A 19,170-nucleotide genomic window follows, 5' to 3' on the forward strand; every position below is an offset into this window, starting at 1 on the left:
ATCACTACAATTTCAGGATTGTCTTTAAATGAGTGAAATAGTTGGTAAATTTTTAAAAGGAACAACATTTTCACTTGCTTGGCTTTGGCAAATATAATAAACTGGTCTAATTATGAAATTTAAATATTTTTCTTAGGGCTATTGCTCCCTAAAGCTTTTAAGAGCTGCTGCTGCCTAAATAGAGACAATCAGAAATTTTAAGGAGAAAAAAAAATTCTTAATGAAGAAACCAATCAACCCTCAACAAAAAATCAGCTATTGAAATAGGGAATTTAAAAAAAAAACAAACACCACCCCCACCACCCCCCCCCAAAGACAGATTATTTTGAAACATTCTGCTTTCAGGGTGAGATGTTTGAAATTACAATTAATTCCTTTTTCACACTCCTGGCTTCCAGGAGAAAAAACCAAACAACTGACTTCTCATTCTGATCTAGGATGAGTTGCCAAAATGTCAGGTACCACTGTGAGATGGTGAAATTATTGTTGTGTCAGTTCTGCCTGCAAACAGACACACTGCTCCCTCTTCTTCCTGCTTTCATTCGCGTGAGCCCAGGTGTCACAACTCCCTCATTTTTCCTCATTGCTGTAAAGCAGTAAGCCCACAGATGTGAAGCTAACAGTGCAGATGTCACTGTGAAGATTCAAAATGTATTTACATGTATGAATTTAGCCTTGTTGACTGTGTAGTCACCGAAGCATCAGAGGAGTCTGTACAAAGTACAGGCTTCGTTGCCTTTGGCGTGATTTCATGCATGGGCCACATCTCTACCCAAATGAATGATGGACCATATGTTTTCTGACTGCCTTTACCTCTTTTGGATCTTCTTTGTCTGTAATTATACCAAACCTGATGAATCATTTCTTTGAAAGGTCGTGTAGTCAAAGTGTAGAGAAGAGGATTCAAAGCACTATTTATTGGCAGTATAAAAATCACCACCCAAGAAGTTATGGTACCTTAGGGAGGGAAAAAGAAAGGAAAGTGTTTGTACCCCTTAATTAATGCAAGCGCTCAATGCCTATGCAGCACAGCTTCCTGGTGAGAGGGGTAGTCATGAGCTCCTAGGCTGAGTTCATGTCACAACAGGTACTTTACTTTTTCTTTTCACTGTTACATTTGCATGGCCCTCTTGCCTCCCTCAGTTTCCAGGACTGCGTGCAAAACCTGACATTTTTTACTTTCCCAGTAGTTCCATTTATCCTTTTCAACTTTTTGGTACTGTAACTCCCTATTTGCCCTGGCATGCTTCTTGTTCTGGCTGAGCCCCATTTTCTTGCCCCAAAACTTTTTGTCTCTGCTTTGCTCCCTATCTCTTCCCATGATCTCTGGTGCCCATCCTCTTCCCATGACTAGTGACATCCAATCCTAATGATGTCCCTGATGTCCTGTCCTCCCACAAAGCAATATCCTCCAGTCCCTCTGTCCCCTCAGAGGCTGGTTTTCTCCTCTCCACCAGGCCTTCTCCATTCTTCCCCCCGCAAAGGGCATTGTATACATCCTCCTTATTTCCTTCTTGCCCTGTTGGTAAGCTTTTCCATGTTCACACTGTCTGCCTTTCTGAAGGTTTCCTGTTCTCCTGTCTATATCATGGTCTGTGTGCATTTTTCCAGGACCCCCTTCTCATCCTTACTGTTTGGGGGGTAAATCAGCTCATTACCTGAAGGGCAGGCGGAGAAGGGACAGGATTAAAGTGCTGAGAGATGTTAGTGGGTGCCCTCTGTCGCATTGTTTGATTTATAAAACAATTATGGAACTGTTCCAAGCAGTACAAAAAGCTTAATTCACTCTCCCCACCCTCCAGCTTTACGACTTTGTTGCAATATCAATACATTCCTATTGATGCCCATAACATTGTCTACAGTTTTGGAAACAAGCAGAAGCTTAGTTCAAAAGCTGTCACAGTGTATCCTCCAAGAAAAAGAAATGCTATCAAATGGCATTTAAAACTTCTGTAAACTTAGACAACTATCTGTTATGTCTTTAATTTTATGAAATGAGTACTGTTTAATCTGGTTTATCTAATGCAGAACATTCATTTGCTGAACCCAAGATCTACTTTTCACAGTGTTTTCTTTAAAATTTCTTAGTTAGTTTGATAACTTGACGAAGGAGCATTTTAGAAGATTTAAAATAACTGAAAATATTTGACGTAATCAACGTAACTCCCAGACATTTGAAATATAAGTCAAAACTTTGAAAAGGTGACTCCCAACACTCCTGGTCAGCACATAAGATAAAATCCTCTGAGCTAAAATGTTTTCTTACCAATGTAGTATTGTGATATATATCTGTACATTGAGTCTGAACCCGCTATTGCTGATGGTACTGTTCATGTTCACATGTTCTGTCTAACAAGGTTTACAAGCCCTGCATAAAGAGGCTATTTTTCAGGCATTTACTGGTATTGCAAAAAGAAGGAAAAAAATAAGGTGCAATTTTTAATCTTTTAGGTTACACTATTTTTACATGGGAATATATTCATAGCATAAAGAAGATAAGCAGAGCTTTATATAACTTAATGTTTTGAACTATAAGTACCAGTTTGTAAAAGAAAGTTATTTCAGGATAACAATTATATTGTTAAATCAAGATAGGAAACACTGTATTGTCCTGAGCCACATTTAAGCAACAGAACCAGCAAAAGCCATAAGATGCGAAAAGCCAATGCAATTCAGCCTTGGTTTTCAAATATATTTTGTATGTTTTATAGATATTCTATGGAGACAGACTTGAACGATTTGAATTTTGGGGTTCTTTTGGCTGACTCACAGGTGACTAATCTTTGATGATTATAGTAATATCGTGCAATTCAGTAGTAAAACTACATACTTCATTATAGTGTGTGTACATATATAGAGATATATAACATAGGGTTCATTATAGTAATATAGTTCAATATATTAAATTCTTCTTCTGAAGTAGAAACAACACTGTTTATACAGACACAGTTGAAACAGCCTCACAAAAGGACATACCTGGTATTTCTACTTGAAGTAAAGAAAGGAGTTTCAAAATAAAAATGGGTATCCAACATAGTGCATCAGTAAATACAATGAAGAAAAAACGTTTAGCAAGGATCATCTCTTTTTTAATATGATTCTGGATTTCAGTAGCCATAATAGCAGTTTGGTGAACACTGTAGAACATACTGCCGTAGGAAAACACAATGATGATAAAAGCTGCCAAGTTTACACCTGTTTAGGAAGTTAAAATGAGTTATAATTTAACAGCATAATGGTAATTCCACATCACCTACTTGCAGGCTGGGTAGTAAAGAAAAGTGTTTCATCTAAACTGCTGGTCCCATAGAATTAAGTGGCCAGAAAATCTTGAGTCTGTCTTCACCTGAACACTGAATTTTGGCCTCTGCTTAGGTATTTATTTCATTCATTGACACCTGACAAATGGCTGCCTTCTGATCCAAACTATGTAGTTCTCCTCTGGTCTTACCATTGCTCTACTTTCTGACAAAGTCTGTTCACTCAGGAACTTATCGGTCATTAGTTTCTTTCTGCTTTTTCAGGCCTTCATGCATTTTAAGCTATGTAAGTATCTATCTAATACAGTAAAATATTCAGGCTGAAAAAAGTCTTTAAGTGCTTACTGGAGCATCTAAATGCAAGGTGTGAACATCATAGCAAAGCTATCTTATTTGCTTGAAAATTAAGTTCATTTGCAGCTCTAATCATATATAAAGAAGAAATGCAACTTACCTAAAAAAATGACAACAGAATAAATCTGACTTCCCGAACTTTCTGATTGTTCTGAGTGAAGAGGAAAACAGACACCGTTGGTGCCATAGTAGTTCCTGAAAAATTCCTTATTGCTCAGTGGGATAAAAGCAACAGCAAACCCAATTATCCAGATAAGAACCAAAATGGAAATTGTCCTGCATTTTCTGGGCTTCAAACACCTAAAAGGATAAACTATGCAGATGTATTTTTCCAAAGTCAGGTAAGTCAACAGTAAGACTGACACCTCTGTAGACAGAATAGCCAGCGATCCCACCAATTGACAATGAATACTGTCCATCCACAACTGAGCGTGCTTGTTGTATTCTCCGCGATATTTAAGATCGAACGCTCCAATCACAAATAAATATATTCCCATCAGACAGTCAGCACCTGTGGGCACAGCGCTTAACATCATTATTTACACATCTGAATTTCCCATTCTGTCTGTGTATGTCTATTGGAAAAATAGACATACACACATGAGTACATATTTATAAGTCAGCTAATATATAGATATAAAATCAATATTATAGTTGAATGCTATTGTGACTTACAATTAAGGTGGTATAATTCAGTTCTATTCCTCCTTTTTTTTTTTCTTTTAATTTTCATTTGGACCGACAGTCTATGTTTCATACTTGTTTCCAACCTGATTTTTTGAAGTTCAGATAAAATTGGTTTGCATGTAGAAAAAGATACAGCTTCATTTACAGAAATATTCTTGCAATGCTTTTTTCATTAGGTCTTATTCCTTTTGGTATTGACATTTGGCTTAAGATAATTTGCTTTGAGTAGAGCATCTCTGCTGGATTCAAAGTTTAGTTTTGGTTTGTCCACCTTATGCTAGTTCAAAACTGATGTGCATAGTCTTCTAAGACTAATAAGGGAAGAGGAGTTGTCAACAGAGAGCTGAAGGCTTCTCGGGTATTTTGGCTGGAAGTTTTGCATAGTATTCAGATCGTTCCCATAGAAACAACAAAGTTTCAAAATCACTGACATGCTGTATTTAGAAATGTTGCAATCGTTTTATACACTGTTGACAATTATCTTTCAAAATGGAACTAATTGTATTTGTGAAATAGACTCTCCTGTACTGAGACAAGGTACTCATGATTGTAGTGACTGTACTGACAAATAGTTCATCCATAAACTTGTCTTGGTCTTAGGACTAAAATAAAACCCCCTAATTCTTAATATTGGGGAGCTAGGAGGGATTGATTTTCTATATTTGCATAAGTAACTTTTTGCTCGTGCAAAAAAAGAATAACTATCTTGAACACAACATTTACACATGCAAATTGCTGTTTACTCAAAAATGCATAGTAAAATCTAGGTTTATGGGCCTTTGAAAATTTTTGAATTTTATTTCTTCTTGCTGAAGAAAGTGAGAATTTAACACAGTACCCGCAACATTAAAATCAAACATGAAACCTTTGGAATTCATCAGCTGCCGAAGGCAGCGTTTAATGAGACCTTGTGGTGCATAAGATACAGCATTTTCTATTGTCATTCACAACAGCATGAAAGTTCAGTTAATCCAGTGCTGGAAATATGTAACTGTATTGTAATAACAAATATTATACATGCTATGAGCAGACAAACCCAATATTCTTTTACTTTTACACATGGAGTACTCACAGCAGAGAGACATTATTGAGATGGCGTGGAGCTTATTCTCCGATCTGATGTAAGGCCTCATGCAGATAACAAAAATATTTCCAAAGCAGGTGATGGCAGATACAACCCAGACAAACACTCTCTGTATTATGCTAGCCAAAAGATTCTCAAGGGATGAAATCCCATCAGTATTGGGCTTACAGCTGCGCACATGAGGGGCATATCCACAGTACTGGAATTTCTTAAAATATCTGGTTGTAAGAAAGAAAAACAGATAAGAGATGGTTCTAGTTTGGTTACCAGAATATCAAAACTCTCTAGTAACCACTGAGAAAACATATTCTGAAAGAAGAAAAGTTAATTAAAAACTGTCAAAATTTGACAACTGCTCACATGCTGCTTTTCATACACTTTCACTTTCAGTTATCCAGTATTCTGTAAATTGTAAAATTCAGACCAAAGAAAGCAAACTGGAATAATCTACTTACATGTGGGAAAGATTTCTCAAGGGTCTGAACATTCTTCTCTGGATGTTTGCAATTTCAATGCCCTCCAAGCTGCTGTAAACAATATACTCTCAGTAAAAGGCCATAGAAACTCAGTAGTAAAAGAACAAACTTTATGAGCATTTACTTGTGCTTCTATGATTATAGGAAACTAGAGATGAACTTTAATTGCATCTAATCTGTCATCCCTTTGAAACTTCAACAGGAAGTCTGCGTAAAAGCTAAAGTGGAATAAAATAAATTGCAGTTAATTCTAATAAACTTGCTGTTCTTCCAAAATCATGAAGAAGGCTCTTATAGTGCTCTCAGCAGTGCAATCTCCAATTATTATGTTGCCCTTCCAAAGTATTGTTCTACTGATGTTCTTTCATCATCTCTGGTAAAATAACAACTTGTTCCAATAGTAATATTTTACATGTCTCTTCTGTCTTTTATCCCAGGGAGTGCTTTAGTAGACAAACAAACCACTGCAGGAATTCAGTTTTCATTGTGTCAAGAGCAGCAGAAGCTGGGACACAGACCATGTAAGGAAAAATGCTGGCGTTCTTGTAAGACATAGATGGGATTTCTTACTTTAATTTTCTTTTTTTAATATATTGAAAATGGCATTAATATTTCCATGCAGTGCTAGATCAGTAAAGCATAACTGTGTAAGTTGTTCTTTTAGAACTTCAGTTTCTGTATTCTAGTCCATGCCATCCACTGGTTAGATGTGCAACAGGTCAGAGGTCTTTAGTTCTCTTTGTGGGGAGCCTTATTTGAATTCACAGTTCAATGCTTTGAATGCAATACTCATGTGAGTTCTGAACACATTTAGGCAAAAGTGGAGAAAAGTACCAGTCTTACTGGTTAGTTGCTGTGGGCTGGTGGGCAGTTTTGCTAGGAGACAAGAAAAAAGCCCCCAATATGGAAGTGTGTTAGTTTTGTTTAAGCACTGCAATGAATCTTAGGGTGTGGTTTCCCCAGCTATTCTTACTAATTCAAACTAGCAAAGAGGCAACTGGTGTTCTACAAACTGCTGAGATATACAGTTACCAGTAAATCTATCTTAAGATTTAACAACTTACTTAAAAACATGGAAGGTCATGGTCACTGAATTGCATGAGTTCTTTGGTGTTAAATAATGGATAAAGTACACACTGTAGCCTGACTTTTAGGGAGGTAATTAATTATTCTTTTCTGTGCTCAGCAGCTTTTTTTCATGAAAATTGTACAGATTTAGTACTTTCAGGTTGTTAGCCATTTACCAAATTTAGTTTAATTTGGCCACTGGATTCCAAATCACTGTGAGGAAGCTGGACTGATCAACAAAGGCATGTGCACTGCTGGCTATAGCTCAGGGGTCAAATCATAAACTCCTATTATGCTCCCACCCAAGGAGACATCTCTTTTTGGATCTCCACAACGTGTTGTGACAGGACAAGAGGTAATGGTTTTAAACTAAAAGAGCGTAGATTTAGACTAGATAGAAGGAAGAAATTTTTTACAATGACGGTGGTGAAACACTGGAACAGGTTGCCCAGAGAGGTGGTAGATGCCTCACCCCTGGAAACATTCTGGGTCAGGCTGGATGGGGCTCTGAGCAACCTGATCTAGTTGAAGATGTCCCTGCTCATTGCAGGGGGGTGGACTAAATGACCTTTAAAGGTCCCTTCCAACCTAAACTAATCTATGATTCTATGATTTTGAAATGATGACTGACAAGAACCAATGCTATTGCAGACATGCTATTATTGCAGACGTGCAGTGGCCTGTGAAGATGTGCTTAAATCTACTGCAGGATAATTTCAAATTTGCAAGATTGTCACTGTACTATCGCACACTTTTAGGAAGAGATCTGCTGGCAGAATTCAAGTTAGAGCTGCTGTGTTAGTGCACCCACAAAGATTCCCCCCTAAACTCTTAAAAAAATTTGTAAAAGTCCCACCTCTGACATGGCAGCTGAATTGTACTTGGTTTATATTGTTCTTTTCATATTGTTAGCAATAGATTCTATAAGAATGGAAATATGTACCCAGACTTATACCAAATTCATTTATAAGTCCTCTCTTTACATAATGGTACCTGCTCATGGTGCTAATAGCCCCAACTGGACCTTGCATGACCCTTAAGCCATGTGAACAAATTGCACAAAGCGAAATGAGGGTTGCATTAATCTTGTTCTGTAATAGCAGAAAAGACAATGTCCTTCTCTAAGCTGAATTTTTGGTCTCTTTTTGCTGGAAAAATTTCCATTATGAAACTGGTATTTTCAGGAAGGAAAATTTGGGTATTGCTAGTAATTATTTTTCAGGCTCAAATTGTTGAGGATCATCAGCATAACTATGAACTATTTCAAGGGCAATTTCTTACAAAACGTATTCTGGATCATGTCCTTCTGAAGGAGACATGCATAATCACAAATAAAATACAACTAAAATATAAAACTTGATACTTACAGGGATTTGAGTTTAATTAGAAAATCAAACTGGTCTATTTGTATTTTCTTGATGGGGTTGTAAGAAAGGTTCCTGTAAATACAACATAGACATAAGTAACTCTGTACATCTTCCTTACAGCTTGTTCTAAAAATAAAGTCAAACTACATAACCCATTTGCTTTTCCAGTCCTTTAGGAAAGACTTGTACAAGTGGCAGTTCCAACTGCAGATAGTAACATTCATTTAGTGTTATTCAGCTTGCTAAGCCAGCAGAAAGAGCAGATGCTTCACAGGCATGCTATTGCCATGTACACGTACACAACTTCCTCCCCCAACCTGACGCTTAAAGTTTTTGACTGTAGAAATATTTAGTTATTAAACTTTTCAGACTTGTCTTTCCAGTAAAAGAACCTAGCTGAACTGCATGCATTTAGAAATAAATTGCAATCGATTTTGCTAGTTGCTAAAATCTATTTTTTTTGTAATCATTTGTGTGAGTTCAAGAGACAGAGGCAGTGGAATGTAGAAATAGACATTAGCATTAGATGCTATCGCTCTGTGCAAGAGTGTTTTCTAGGTACATCCCCTTTTTCTTCTCCCTATAACTTTTCCTTATGTTTTCTTTTTGATATTGTAACTAAAATGTGCAAACTGAATAAATGCAGCTGTACACACTGGGTTGCCCCAGTGTATTGTGGTGGATCCCAAGGATGCTGGAAAAGCACAAAAATAAGTTATTCCACATACTACCTCCTCTCCTCCAGAAAGGTCTTCAATTCTGTGACTAGTGCCTCTTTCAGATTATGCGACAAAGATTGGGACTTTCCAGCAGCAGCGTTTGAGAATTTGCCTATATACACATCATGGGAAAAAGACAGACTGTCTGTCTGGTTTTATAATACCTTATGGTTTTGTGGAACTCTTTCACAGGAAAAAAGCAGTTGCAAACAAGGCATCTGTATGATGCTCTTACATGTTTATGATCTAGTTTTAGAGCCAAATCCTGATATCACATTAAACATTCCCATCAAATTATTATATATATAATATTATAGCTAGCACAGTTCATTTTGTATATACTAACAAGATCTAGAAAAAGGTAGAATTTGAACTTGCTCTCTTTTGGGACATAAAAATACTCATATTTTATAAAACTCTTTTGGGCAAAATGTTATATAGAATTATTTTGGGCATAAGTATTTTTAGTGTGCTGGGTTTGGCTGGGATAGAGTTAATTTTCTTCACAGTAGCTGGTATGGGGCTATGTTTTGGATTTGTGCTGAAAACAGTGTTGATAATGCTGAGATGTTTTTGTTACTGCTGAGCAGTGCTCACACAGAGCCGAGGCCTTTTCTGCTTCTCCCCCACCACCACCAGCGAGGAGGCTGGGGGGCACAAGAAGTTGGGAGGGGACACAGCTGGGACAGCTGACCCCAACTGACCCAAGGGATGTCCCAGACCATATGGTGTCATGCTCAGCAGATAAAGCTGGGGGAAGAAGGAGGAAGGGGAGGACATTCGGAGTGATGGCCTTTGTCTCCCCAAGTAACGGTTATGTGTGATGGAGCCCTGCTTTCCTGGAGATGACTGAACATCTGCCTGCCCATGGGAAGTGGTGAATGAATTCCTTGTTTTGCTTTGCTTGTGTGTGTGGCTTTTGCTTTACCTATTAAACTGTCTTTATCTCGGCCCATGAGTTTCCTCACTTTTACTTTTCTGATTCTCTCCCCCATCCCACTGTGAGGGAGGTGAGTGAGCAGCTGCGTGGGGCTTAGTTGCTGGCTGGGGTTAAACCACAACATTTAGGCAGAGCTTAAATGACACATACAAACAAGGGGGCTCTTTTCTTTCCCAGTATTCATGGCTGAAAGCATCATATCAAATGAGTAATATACAGTTATATATAATAATCAAGAATCCTTACAGTTGTGAAAGCTCCTTTAGATCCTTAAATATGTATGGAGGAAGTGATTCAATCTTGTTGCTAGCCAAATCTCTGCAGAAACAGCCACAGGTAGGATACAGTAAATTCTTACAAGGCTCAGTAATTTTACCAAACAGTTTTGCAATTTCAAGACACGCAGTTTTATTCTGTTTGCCAAATAGGATATTATTTATTATATAGGTTATCAGAAGCTTGGAGTATAAAAGAATGCTGTTAAAACAAGTGGGAAGCTAGATCCATCATATCTCTCTTTGCCTAGTTAGTTCAGATATGCCATTAGATACATAATTTGTTATTATTTTATTGACATCAAAAAGAAAGTAAAATAACCTTAACTTTGGTTGTAGGAGCTTGGAGATAAATTAAACACATTGATTTGTGATGGGAATTCTTTCACATGGGCTAACCAGCACATCTTTCCTTTTGTTCTTCTCTCTGCCTTGCTCCTTATTTTCACTAAACATAAATCTCAATAACTAGACAGAGGGGTAAAGTTCTCAGTCTGACTGAAACTGGCAAACTGGTCTAAAAGACAATGAAGGCACACACACACCTAGGCTGTAGTGATTTAAGATTAAATAATATTATTCTGTTCAGGGAACATAACGACCTTGTAAGCAAAACCCACGATATTATTGATACAGAGTATGTATTTTATTGACTATTTCTTCCCTGTTAAATATATAGAAAAAAACCTGAAGATGGGTGCTATCTCCAGAGCATGTTATATGAAATAGAATTTATGATAAATGACATTTGCAATATAAACTATAAAACTTTGTGACTACTTGTACAAGTAAGAGAAGAAATCTACTCACAATTCATCTAACATCTGGAGAGAAGAAAAGCTGTTTTCATTTAAAGAGCTGATTTTATTTCGTCTCATCACCCTGAAAAAATAAACAAACTTATGTTGCTGCTTCTTGACACCTATTTGGGTTTGGACAAAAGTTTTTATAAACTTTAAAAATTTTCTCTTCTCTGCATCTTCAAATATTTGCCCAATTCATTTAACATGCTAATCGGATCTAGAAGCTTACCATTTTACCATTTGATAAATAACTTTTGTTGCCTATACATACATATATTTGTGCATATATATATATATATATATACACACACAGCCCCCCACTCACCCCCCATTGGAGGCTAGTATAAAGTGACTGAGGACAGGAGGAAGATTAAGTGGGCTAGAAGGCTTGTGACCTAATCGCATCTCAGACACAGGCACATGGCGGTGCAACTTTTCCTTCACCCATATTTCATCTGCCACTGAGCTTGCTCCTTAAATGAACAACCTGGATTTTAAAAGCAAAGAGAGAGCCAAGAATGTGGGTACTGCACAAGTGTTAAAAATTGAAAGTGACAGCTACCGTGGATCCTACTAATCTATCAAAAAGTGGAAGGGATTTTCTGAAGATGATTACATCATGACTGAAGAAAGTTTGAGGGAAAATTCTAAAATTAGTAAGCCAGCCAACCCATCAGCCAAACTCTTTAAAATGAAGAAAGAAGCTATATATTTTGTATGTTTGCTACTTCCCATTATGAGTTTTTGCCTCCTTTTCCAAGAAAAAAGTTGGAAAGAAAATTTTTAAATCTTAGTATCAGTCAAAATCACTTCAGTGAAGTTTAGTTGCATATATCAATGCTGAACTTTGCTATAAATGTAAACAATGGTTATTCTGTATAGCGCTCATTTAAAACGAAGCATTTTAATTTAATCTCCTTGAGATCTAAATAACCATGATACTCAGGAAACTTTTATATTAGCTGTAATGAATCACTTGACTGCTCAGCACAAGCGTGTCTCACTCGGACTAGCTAGCATATCCTATTACTTACAGTACAGTTAGAGTGTTGCAGGAGATGAAAGTGACATTTCTTACATGATGGATATGGTTGCCTTCAAGGTCTCTGGGATATAAAAATAAAACATCAATCACTGAAGATAAATTCAGGCAGTTGTTCTAAGGTAATTAAAGAAAAATACTACCAGAACTTCATGACTGCACAGAAGAGAGTCAGAACCAGACATGTAATACTTCTGCACTCTTAATTGATGACTTCAGGTCATCAACCCTGCAGTGACCCAGCAGGCACTCTGTAAGATCCAGCACCCCATTAGAAAAAGTGGCATGGAAGTGCCACACAAAGACAACCAAATAATATTTTTCTAGTGAGATAAGGTAGACTTACAGCCAGTTTAGTCTTGGCATATATTGGCACAGAGGTTTACCAGGCAAATGAGCAAGAGAATTATTCATCATCTCTCTGAAAAAAAGAAATAGTATAGCTGGCTATATTTGCAAAAAATTACATTATAGAGAAAAATCATGTCTCTTACTTTTGTACTTTTGAAAAAAAGGCAGTCAAAGCTTGATTCATTTCTCATAGTCTTGAAGGTAGTATTATTTTCTTAAACTTCTGCATATTTTCCCTGTGGCATTCTGCGGAGCAGTATTTTATCTTTAACTTGTTAATTACCAGGTAAAGGAAAGATGTTCACTTCACTGCTATTTAAATAAAACATAGCAAGTCAATACAAATATGTTGACTATTCAGTCATAACACGTAACTTCTATGGGTGATGGAGGAAGGGGGATATGAAGGGAGGTTTCCTTTCAGGATGCAGGGGAAGAGGGTCCCTCATCTTTGGGGCTGGAGAGAGCAGCAGCAGGTTATGGACAGGGTCTCAGGGCGGGAGGCAGGGCTGCTGCCAGGGGCCAGGAGCTATGGGACCCCCGCCTCCTGCACTGCAGCTCTGGAGAGCAACTGGAATCCATTGCTGCAGCTGCCACATCCTTGCCCTCTCAGGGACGTCTTTTTACCATTTTTTTCCACCCATCTCCCTACACTTTTCCAGATACTGCATGTCTGCTGCTGCGAAAATCCTCCTACTCCAGCACATTTTGCCTGGGGGTAAGAAAAAGCTACAGGTGTACTGCCAGCACTCTGTGGTGAGCAAGCACAGTCTTTATAAAAAGGTTTTTATATATATCTGCCCTTTCTGTTCTGTTCTTTTAAATAACACTTTTGGTTCTTATTCCATACTTACAGGAGTATAAGTGATTTGAGTCCGTAAAATGTTAATGGGGAGATCCGATTTATCCTATTATTTTCAATTATCCTATAAATTACAGCAAAGCATGTATCAGATTGATAATTGACTGCAGTCTTAAATTGAACAGATGATAAAAAGTAACAGACTTTTAAGTGGATAGCTCCAAATGTACATTCAAACTACTTAAAAAAATAACATACTACTCCTTAGCAGGTCAGGGTATTCACCGAATTAATTTCCTTTAAGAAGTATTTAATTAAAAAAAAAAAATCTTAGAGAAAGTAATTACTTTCAACTTAGAAAAAAGTGTTTTCCTGTGAGTTTTTAAAATTCTTTGATCAAGACACTTTGAATGGATTCTCTGTGAAAACAGAGCAGCACTACGTTACAGTGTTCCATGGTGATCCAACAGTTCAGAACACACAGAAAATGTTAGGCATGTTATTATTTGCTTATTTTTAATAAATTTGCTGAGTCAAAATAGTATTTAATTTTCATCTGTCTGAAAAGCAGTAATAAACCAATATGTCAGATTGACAGTCATTTTGTCTGGGACATTTCAAGCACTATTTACAGGGAAAGACTTGCCCCCAAAATTATCTTTCTACTGTATCTGAGTTATTTCACGTAATAATTTGTAACAAGCAATTACCAATAAATATTATTTAGTATTGTAAAAGTCATCAGTCATTGGAGCCATTTAGGCCCAAGAACTAATTTCTGCTCTCACCAAAGTCAACTGGATTTTTACCTTGCACAGTGTAACAGGAGTTCCTTAGTTATCTAGTATAAAGTACTACTATGCACAAAAATGAAAGCAATCCAAATATTTCTTTGTCTTGCTTTAATTATTCCTTGAGAAGATGAACATACAAATAAGAAAACAACATACAGCCATTCAAGTCTGTGGAGATCTTCAAAGACACCAGGCTTCAAACTGGTTATCTTGTTGTTACTCAGGTATCTAAACCAAGACCAACCAAAGATAAATGAATGGAATGATTAATTAGCATCAGATGCATGAAAATGAGTTTTAAGATTTTTTTTTTCCCTTAAAAATTTATCAGAATACTGCTAAAATTTTTCATAATTATCATTTTTGATTATGGTAATTTTCATGCCCTTCTTTGAGACCAAGGCAGGACTCCCTCTAAAGAGGACTTTCAGAGCAATTATATAGAACATTCTGTCTTATCTATAAAAAAACCACAGCAAAATAAATATTTTCACTGTGTCATATTTTAGGCCCTTCTCAGTTTCCTTCTGTGGAGTGATTTGTTCCATGAATGTTCCCAGGATCCTGTTCAATCTTTGCTAAGGATGTTAGTCATAAATGTAGATACTAGAATCATGGAAACAGAAAGGCTGAGAAATGAAGGGGAAGGGGTACTATAAATGGTCTGGGAAGGTAATAACAGCAGGTGTAATAACAGATAATCAACCACACTCATGGGACGGAAAAATAGGAGGTACAACATTTTAAATTTTTCCTTTTAAAAACACTGCAGAAACAAAAAACTGAACTGAACAATGCAATTTATGTGATGTCTCTCACTGAGCACTTTCCTTAAAAGTTAGAAGCACCTTTCAAAAAGCTGCTGCAAAATAAAGAAAAAAGTGTTGTTTTCATTACCCGATACTGGTTACTTTGGTTTTGCTTCTGTAAACCAAAATACAACATTAAAGTTTTCTTCCATCACAAGGTCTCGCTTTTGGTTTACTCATTTTTCATTCTCTCTGACTTTCTGCAGGGTAACTCCATACTGTCTCCTTCTTCCATTCTGAGGTTCTGAGGAACAGGAGTGAAGTATGGAGCCCACTTGTATTTTCAAAGCATTGTCCTGTGCAATAAACCTGCACAGATAGCTCTTAATCTATCTTTGCTTTCTCAATCCAATTGTTGAATTAAAGTTTTGGATCATTCTGCAACTTCCTAACACTGAATCAAATAAGGGAGAAACATCCATAGCAACTCTCAGAGCTCTTCCCACTGCTTTTTACTTCAATATTCAAAAAGCAATACTTACAGTTTTGTCAAGTTGTATAAACCTTTGAAAGCACGTTCAGATACAGATCTGATTTTATTATTCTGAAGATACCTAAGAAGATAAAAAAGCAACAATTCATTCTCTAAGCACCCAAAGTCAAAGCAAACATAAATAACCAATTAAAATTTATCAACTAAACTGAATACATGTGTGATACTTGAAAAGAAGCTATCCTACTCATTACACCTTAAATTTGATGATAACCGTTTCACAGCTATAGCTGCAAAGACTTTAAAGGTGTTTTTAAAAACCCCCCCCCCCCCCCCCGCAGAATTACAAAATTCCTTCAAAGGGATGCTTGGTTTGCCTGAGATGAACAATGAAGTGTTTTTTTGCAATGTCCTGTTTTAGGTCCTAACTTTAGAGTTCTCACCTGTGTGACCTGATCTTTATGTTTAGCCAGAACCCCGATACAAGGAAAATTTTGCATGGCAAATGTAAACTTAAAATGTGTTTTTGAATTTTCTGTTTATAGTGTCAGAGAATTTTCAAAATGCTGCATTTTTAAGATAATATAATAAAAACATAAAACGAATCTTACTAATCTTCTACAAACTAAAGAATACTAGTTTTTTCCTCCTCTTTATCTACTTTGATGAAATAATGAGTTAAAAAATATTATCAACAGCAAATATTAAATCCTTTCCAAATATTTTTAAAACATTATAATGTTATTGTCTGAGTAATATTTAAATATAAATCCTTTTAATTAAAATACAGTTAATAAAACATCCAGATATATTTCTGTTAAAAAGCAATAAGAAATCTGACATTGGCTTTTACAAAACGGGTTTGTGTCAAACACTGCTTAGGAGCTTTCTGAAAATGTACCTTTCGATCAGAAAGGTGTGAAATTAATATTAGAAACAAATGTTTTGTACAGATAGATATCAACTTATTTCTTTTAATGAAAACGTTAAGACTAAGGTCATAATGGTACTTAACTTTGTGAACACAAGATGGTGCTGCAATACAGCACAGTTTCCATAAAAGTTACACTCCAGTAAGTTTTCTAGGTGACATAGGAACCTTGCTCTAGACTTTTGCATTTAATTCTTAATTTCACTAATTCTATATAAAGCAAACTTGTTAAAGACTATGATTTTTGAACAACATGTATATTACACATCATAAAACATAATGCAGTATTGTGTTGCCATAACAATTTGACTAGTTGGGGCATTATCAAATTGGTACCAGAAATAATTGAGTAAAACCAAGTGCCATGTGAGTGAGCTTCCCATGACAAAGGGAAGTTTAAGTTTCCAAACTTTTGTTTTGTAGAATAAATGGATTAAGTTCCTTCAATTTCTTTTGGCATATTATTTTTCATTATAAATGTAACTTCCTTCGGACATGATGAAAGTTTAGCATATTTCTTGTATAAAATAGTCAATATAAAAAATTACATATGCAGAAATTACAGTTTTGCAAAAAGAGAGATGTCAAATCAAGCTATTTGAGCCAAACAGGTTACACAATTAGATGAGGTACTGAAGGGTAAGACAAAACAGAATTTTGAATATAAATTGAGGGTTGTCACTCAGATGTTAAGCTCTGTGTGTGTGTATGTGAGAGGGAGAGGGTGAATATTTAAGGCACTAAATAGGTATTTTAAATTGAAGCACAGCCTTACAGATTTTTAAGGTCTTGGTATTTCTTGAAAATGTCAGCAGAAAGTTTCCTTAGCAGATTCCTCTGAAGAGACCTGTAGGAATGAATGCACAGAGTAAAAGTACTCTCCCAGCTTCCTACAGTGCTGCCACTTTTTGTTATTCAATAAGAGCAGCTTTCACACTGCTAAATAATAAAAGCAACATGAAACTACCTGAATATGCCTCCACTGTTTGTCTGAATATTCATATCTATTTATGCAGTAAGCTAAATACTTTATCATCAAAAAATATTCTTCCATGTCCCCAGAGCAACTGACAAAATAGTTAAATCTAAGAGTTAAAAAGATTTGAGTATAAACTAAACCACAGATTTATTTCAAACCTCAAATGCATATAGAACCCATTTCCCAGTGCATGTGTCCCTATGTCCCCATCTCCACTGGGCACTGACTCAAGTGTCCTGTCAAGAACAAAAACCATTCAGGGCATGGTTGGATTAGAAGTGACTGTAGCCCGAAAGCCAGCTGAACTGACTCACTGCTTTTTCTAAAGCTAGAACTGGGCCATTATTTTTGAAGTCTTTGTTGACACTGAGCCAACAGCCAGTTTAAAAATATATTTGACATTCCACATCAAACTTTGTTAAGAAGTATCGCAGTACTTGAACACAGACCCAACAAGGAGAACCTCTGCCACACGTAAGCACAAACTGGTACTGAACAGAAAGATCTGTACCCCTGCTCTACAGGGAAGTTCCTCAGGCAGGGACACGTAATACTGCCCTCTGCTCACCACACAGAAAATGGCCTCTCAAACAGTGATGCACAAACTAAGAGCAATATTAACCATTCCCTGATCTCTTCCAAAAGTTTGGTTTACACATACGTATCTGTATGATGACCCAGCCCAGACTAAATCCTTTTAAATAACAGCACATTCAGAGACATCAAATGAGAACTAAAAAGATTTGTTCAAGCAGGTAGTTCCACTGAGTTCAAGGCTATTGACTCTGTTGGCAGGAATATAGACTAGTAATATTGGCAGGATCATAGAATAATAAAAAGTCCTAAGCATTTTTTCTTAAAAGGAAACACTTCTTTTGAACATTTCTTTAGATTTCCTGAAACAGTTGCTAGCTCAAGTCACTGTTACAAAAATGAAAGGATCACTTCACACAGAGTTTTCTAGTTCCTTTTCTCTCCTTTTATGCAGGGAAAATCTGTACTTAAAACATTAAAGGACTAGACAACAGAGAGACACTATGCTTTCACAAGCATCAGCTGAGCCAACTGGTCATAATTATAAGGCTGTAGTTGTGAAAAGGTTGCAGGATTGATAGTCAAAACTGAACAGAGCAAGAGACCACTTTTCCGCTCTACTTACATTATAGTTATGTTTGAAGAGACTGATGGGACAGCATGCATTTTGGCAGCATCGCAGAAGATCTCCAGCCCTTGGCAGGTACACTCTCCTGGCACAGCACCAGCCACTGTGTGAGAACAAGAACATGGTTGTGGCAAAAGGTGGGATGGGTGGTGTGATGGGATGTGGAGAAAAGAAAAATGGTGTAAAAGAACAGTGAGCACAAAGACAGACATACCAGGCTGTGTTAAACAGAAATTAAGGCACATATTTTTACACAATTGATTTAGACATGGGAAGAACCTAACAATAAATATAAAGGGACACAAACAATTATGTTACCTCCTGACCTCTGTGAAAGAGCTTGTAAAAGCTCTTGAGTTTTAGGCTTGATATACAGGAATCTGGCATGGGTTTTTTGTGGCTCTTTTTAAGATTATTCAGTCCTCTTACATTTACTAGAATAAGCACAATTCTGTCCAGGTGAAAATGGAATGAAAATGGGTCAGGAAGTCTTTGCTCCCTTTCACCTCATCTCTGTGCTTAGTTAATGCTCATAGTAGACAGCAGAGTCAGAAAATCTGTACAAAGGGACAAATGCCCACAGAAGTGGAGGGGGTTTGCAAGAATCGTTTGATGTATGAAGAAGTGAATTTGGAGGAACGTTGCCTTCATTTCACTCTGAAAGATGTGTGTTTCATTGTCTTTCCAGCAGTATTAATATATTCAGATAAACATTAATATTGCCCTCCTAATTGACATATGTTTCACACTCCTTTTATAGAAAACGAATCATTCCTAATGGAACTGAAATTAGCTTCAATGCATTTGTTTTCTGCAACATGAATTCTGTTTTAC

General features: G+C 36.6%; 1 protein-coding gene across 1 annotated transcript in view; it reads right to left on the minus strand.

Moving 5' to 3' along the window:
- Positions 1 to 494: 494 nt before the first annotated feature.
- Positions 495 to 19,170, minus strand: part of RXFP1 (relaxin/insulin-like family peptide receptor 1) — a 31,104-nt gene continuing 12,428 nt past the window's right edge. The window contains exons 3-17 of the mRNA XM_010586092.1: positions 18,334 to 18,439; positions 16,971 to 17,042; positions 15,314 to 15,385; positions 14,179 to 14,250; positions 13,281 to 13,352; positions 12,422 to 12,496; positions 12,068 to 12,139; positions 11,041 to 11,112; positions 10,202 to 10,273; positions 8,297 to 8,368; positions 5,841 to 5,909; positions 5,374 to 5,603; positions 3,715 to 4,125; positions 2,977 to 3,195; positions 495 to 957 (exon numbers count right to left, since the gene is read on the minus strand). Coding sequence (XP_010584394.1) covers positions 656 to 957; positions 2,977 to 3,195; positions 3,715 to 4,125; positions 5,374 to 5,603; positions 5,841 to 5,909; positions 8,297 to 8,368; positions 10,202 to 10,273; positions 11,041 to 11,112; positions 12,068 to 12,139; positions 12,422 to 12,496; positions 13,281 to 13,352; positions 14,179 to 14,250; positions 15,314 to 15,385; positions 16,971 to 17,042; positions 18,334 to 18,374 — 1,923 coding nt within the window. The 5' untranslated portion in view covers positions 18,375 to 18,439 and the 3' untranslated portion in view covers positions 495 to 655. The remainder of the gene's footprint in view (positions 958 to 2,976; positions 3,196 to 3,714; positions 4,126 to 5,373; positions 5,604 to 5,840; positions 5,910 to 8,296; positions 8,369 to 10,201; positions 10,274 to 11,040; positions 11,113 to 12,067; positions 12,140 to 12,421; positions 12,497 to 13,280; positions 13,353 to 14,178; positions 14,251 to 15,313; positions 15,386 to 16,970; positions 17,043 to 18,333; positions 18,440 to 19,170) is intronic.

The sequence above is a fragment of the Haliaeetus leucocephalus genome, unplaced genomic scaffold, assembly GCF_000737465.1.
Source record: "Haliaeetus leucocephalus isolate CR32 unplaced genomic scaffold, Haliaeetus_leucocephalus-4.0 Scaffold140, whole genome shotgun sequence".
NCBI classification, from domain to species: Eukaryota; Metazoa; Chordata; class Aves; order Accipitriformes; family Accipitridae; genus Haliaeetus; species Haliaeetus leucocephalus.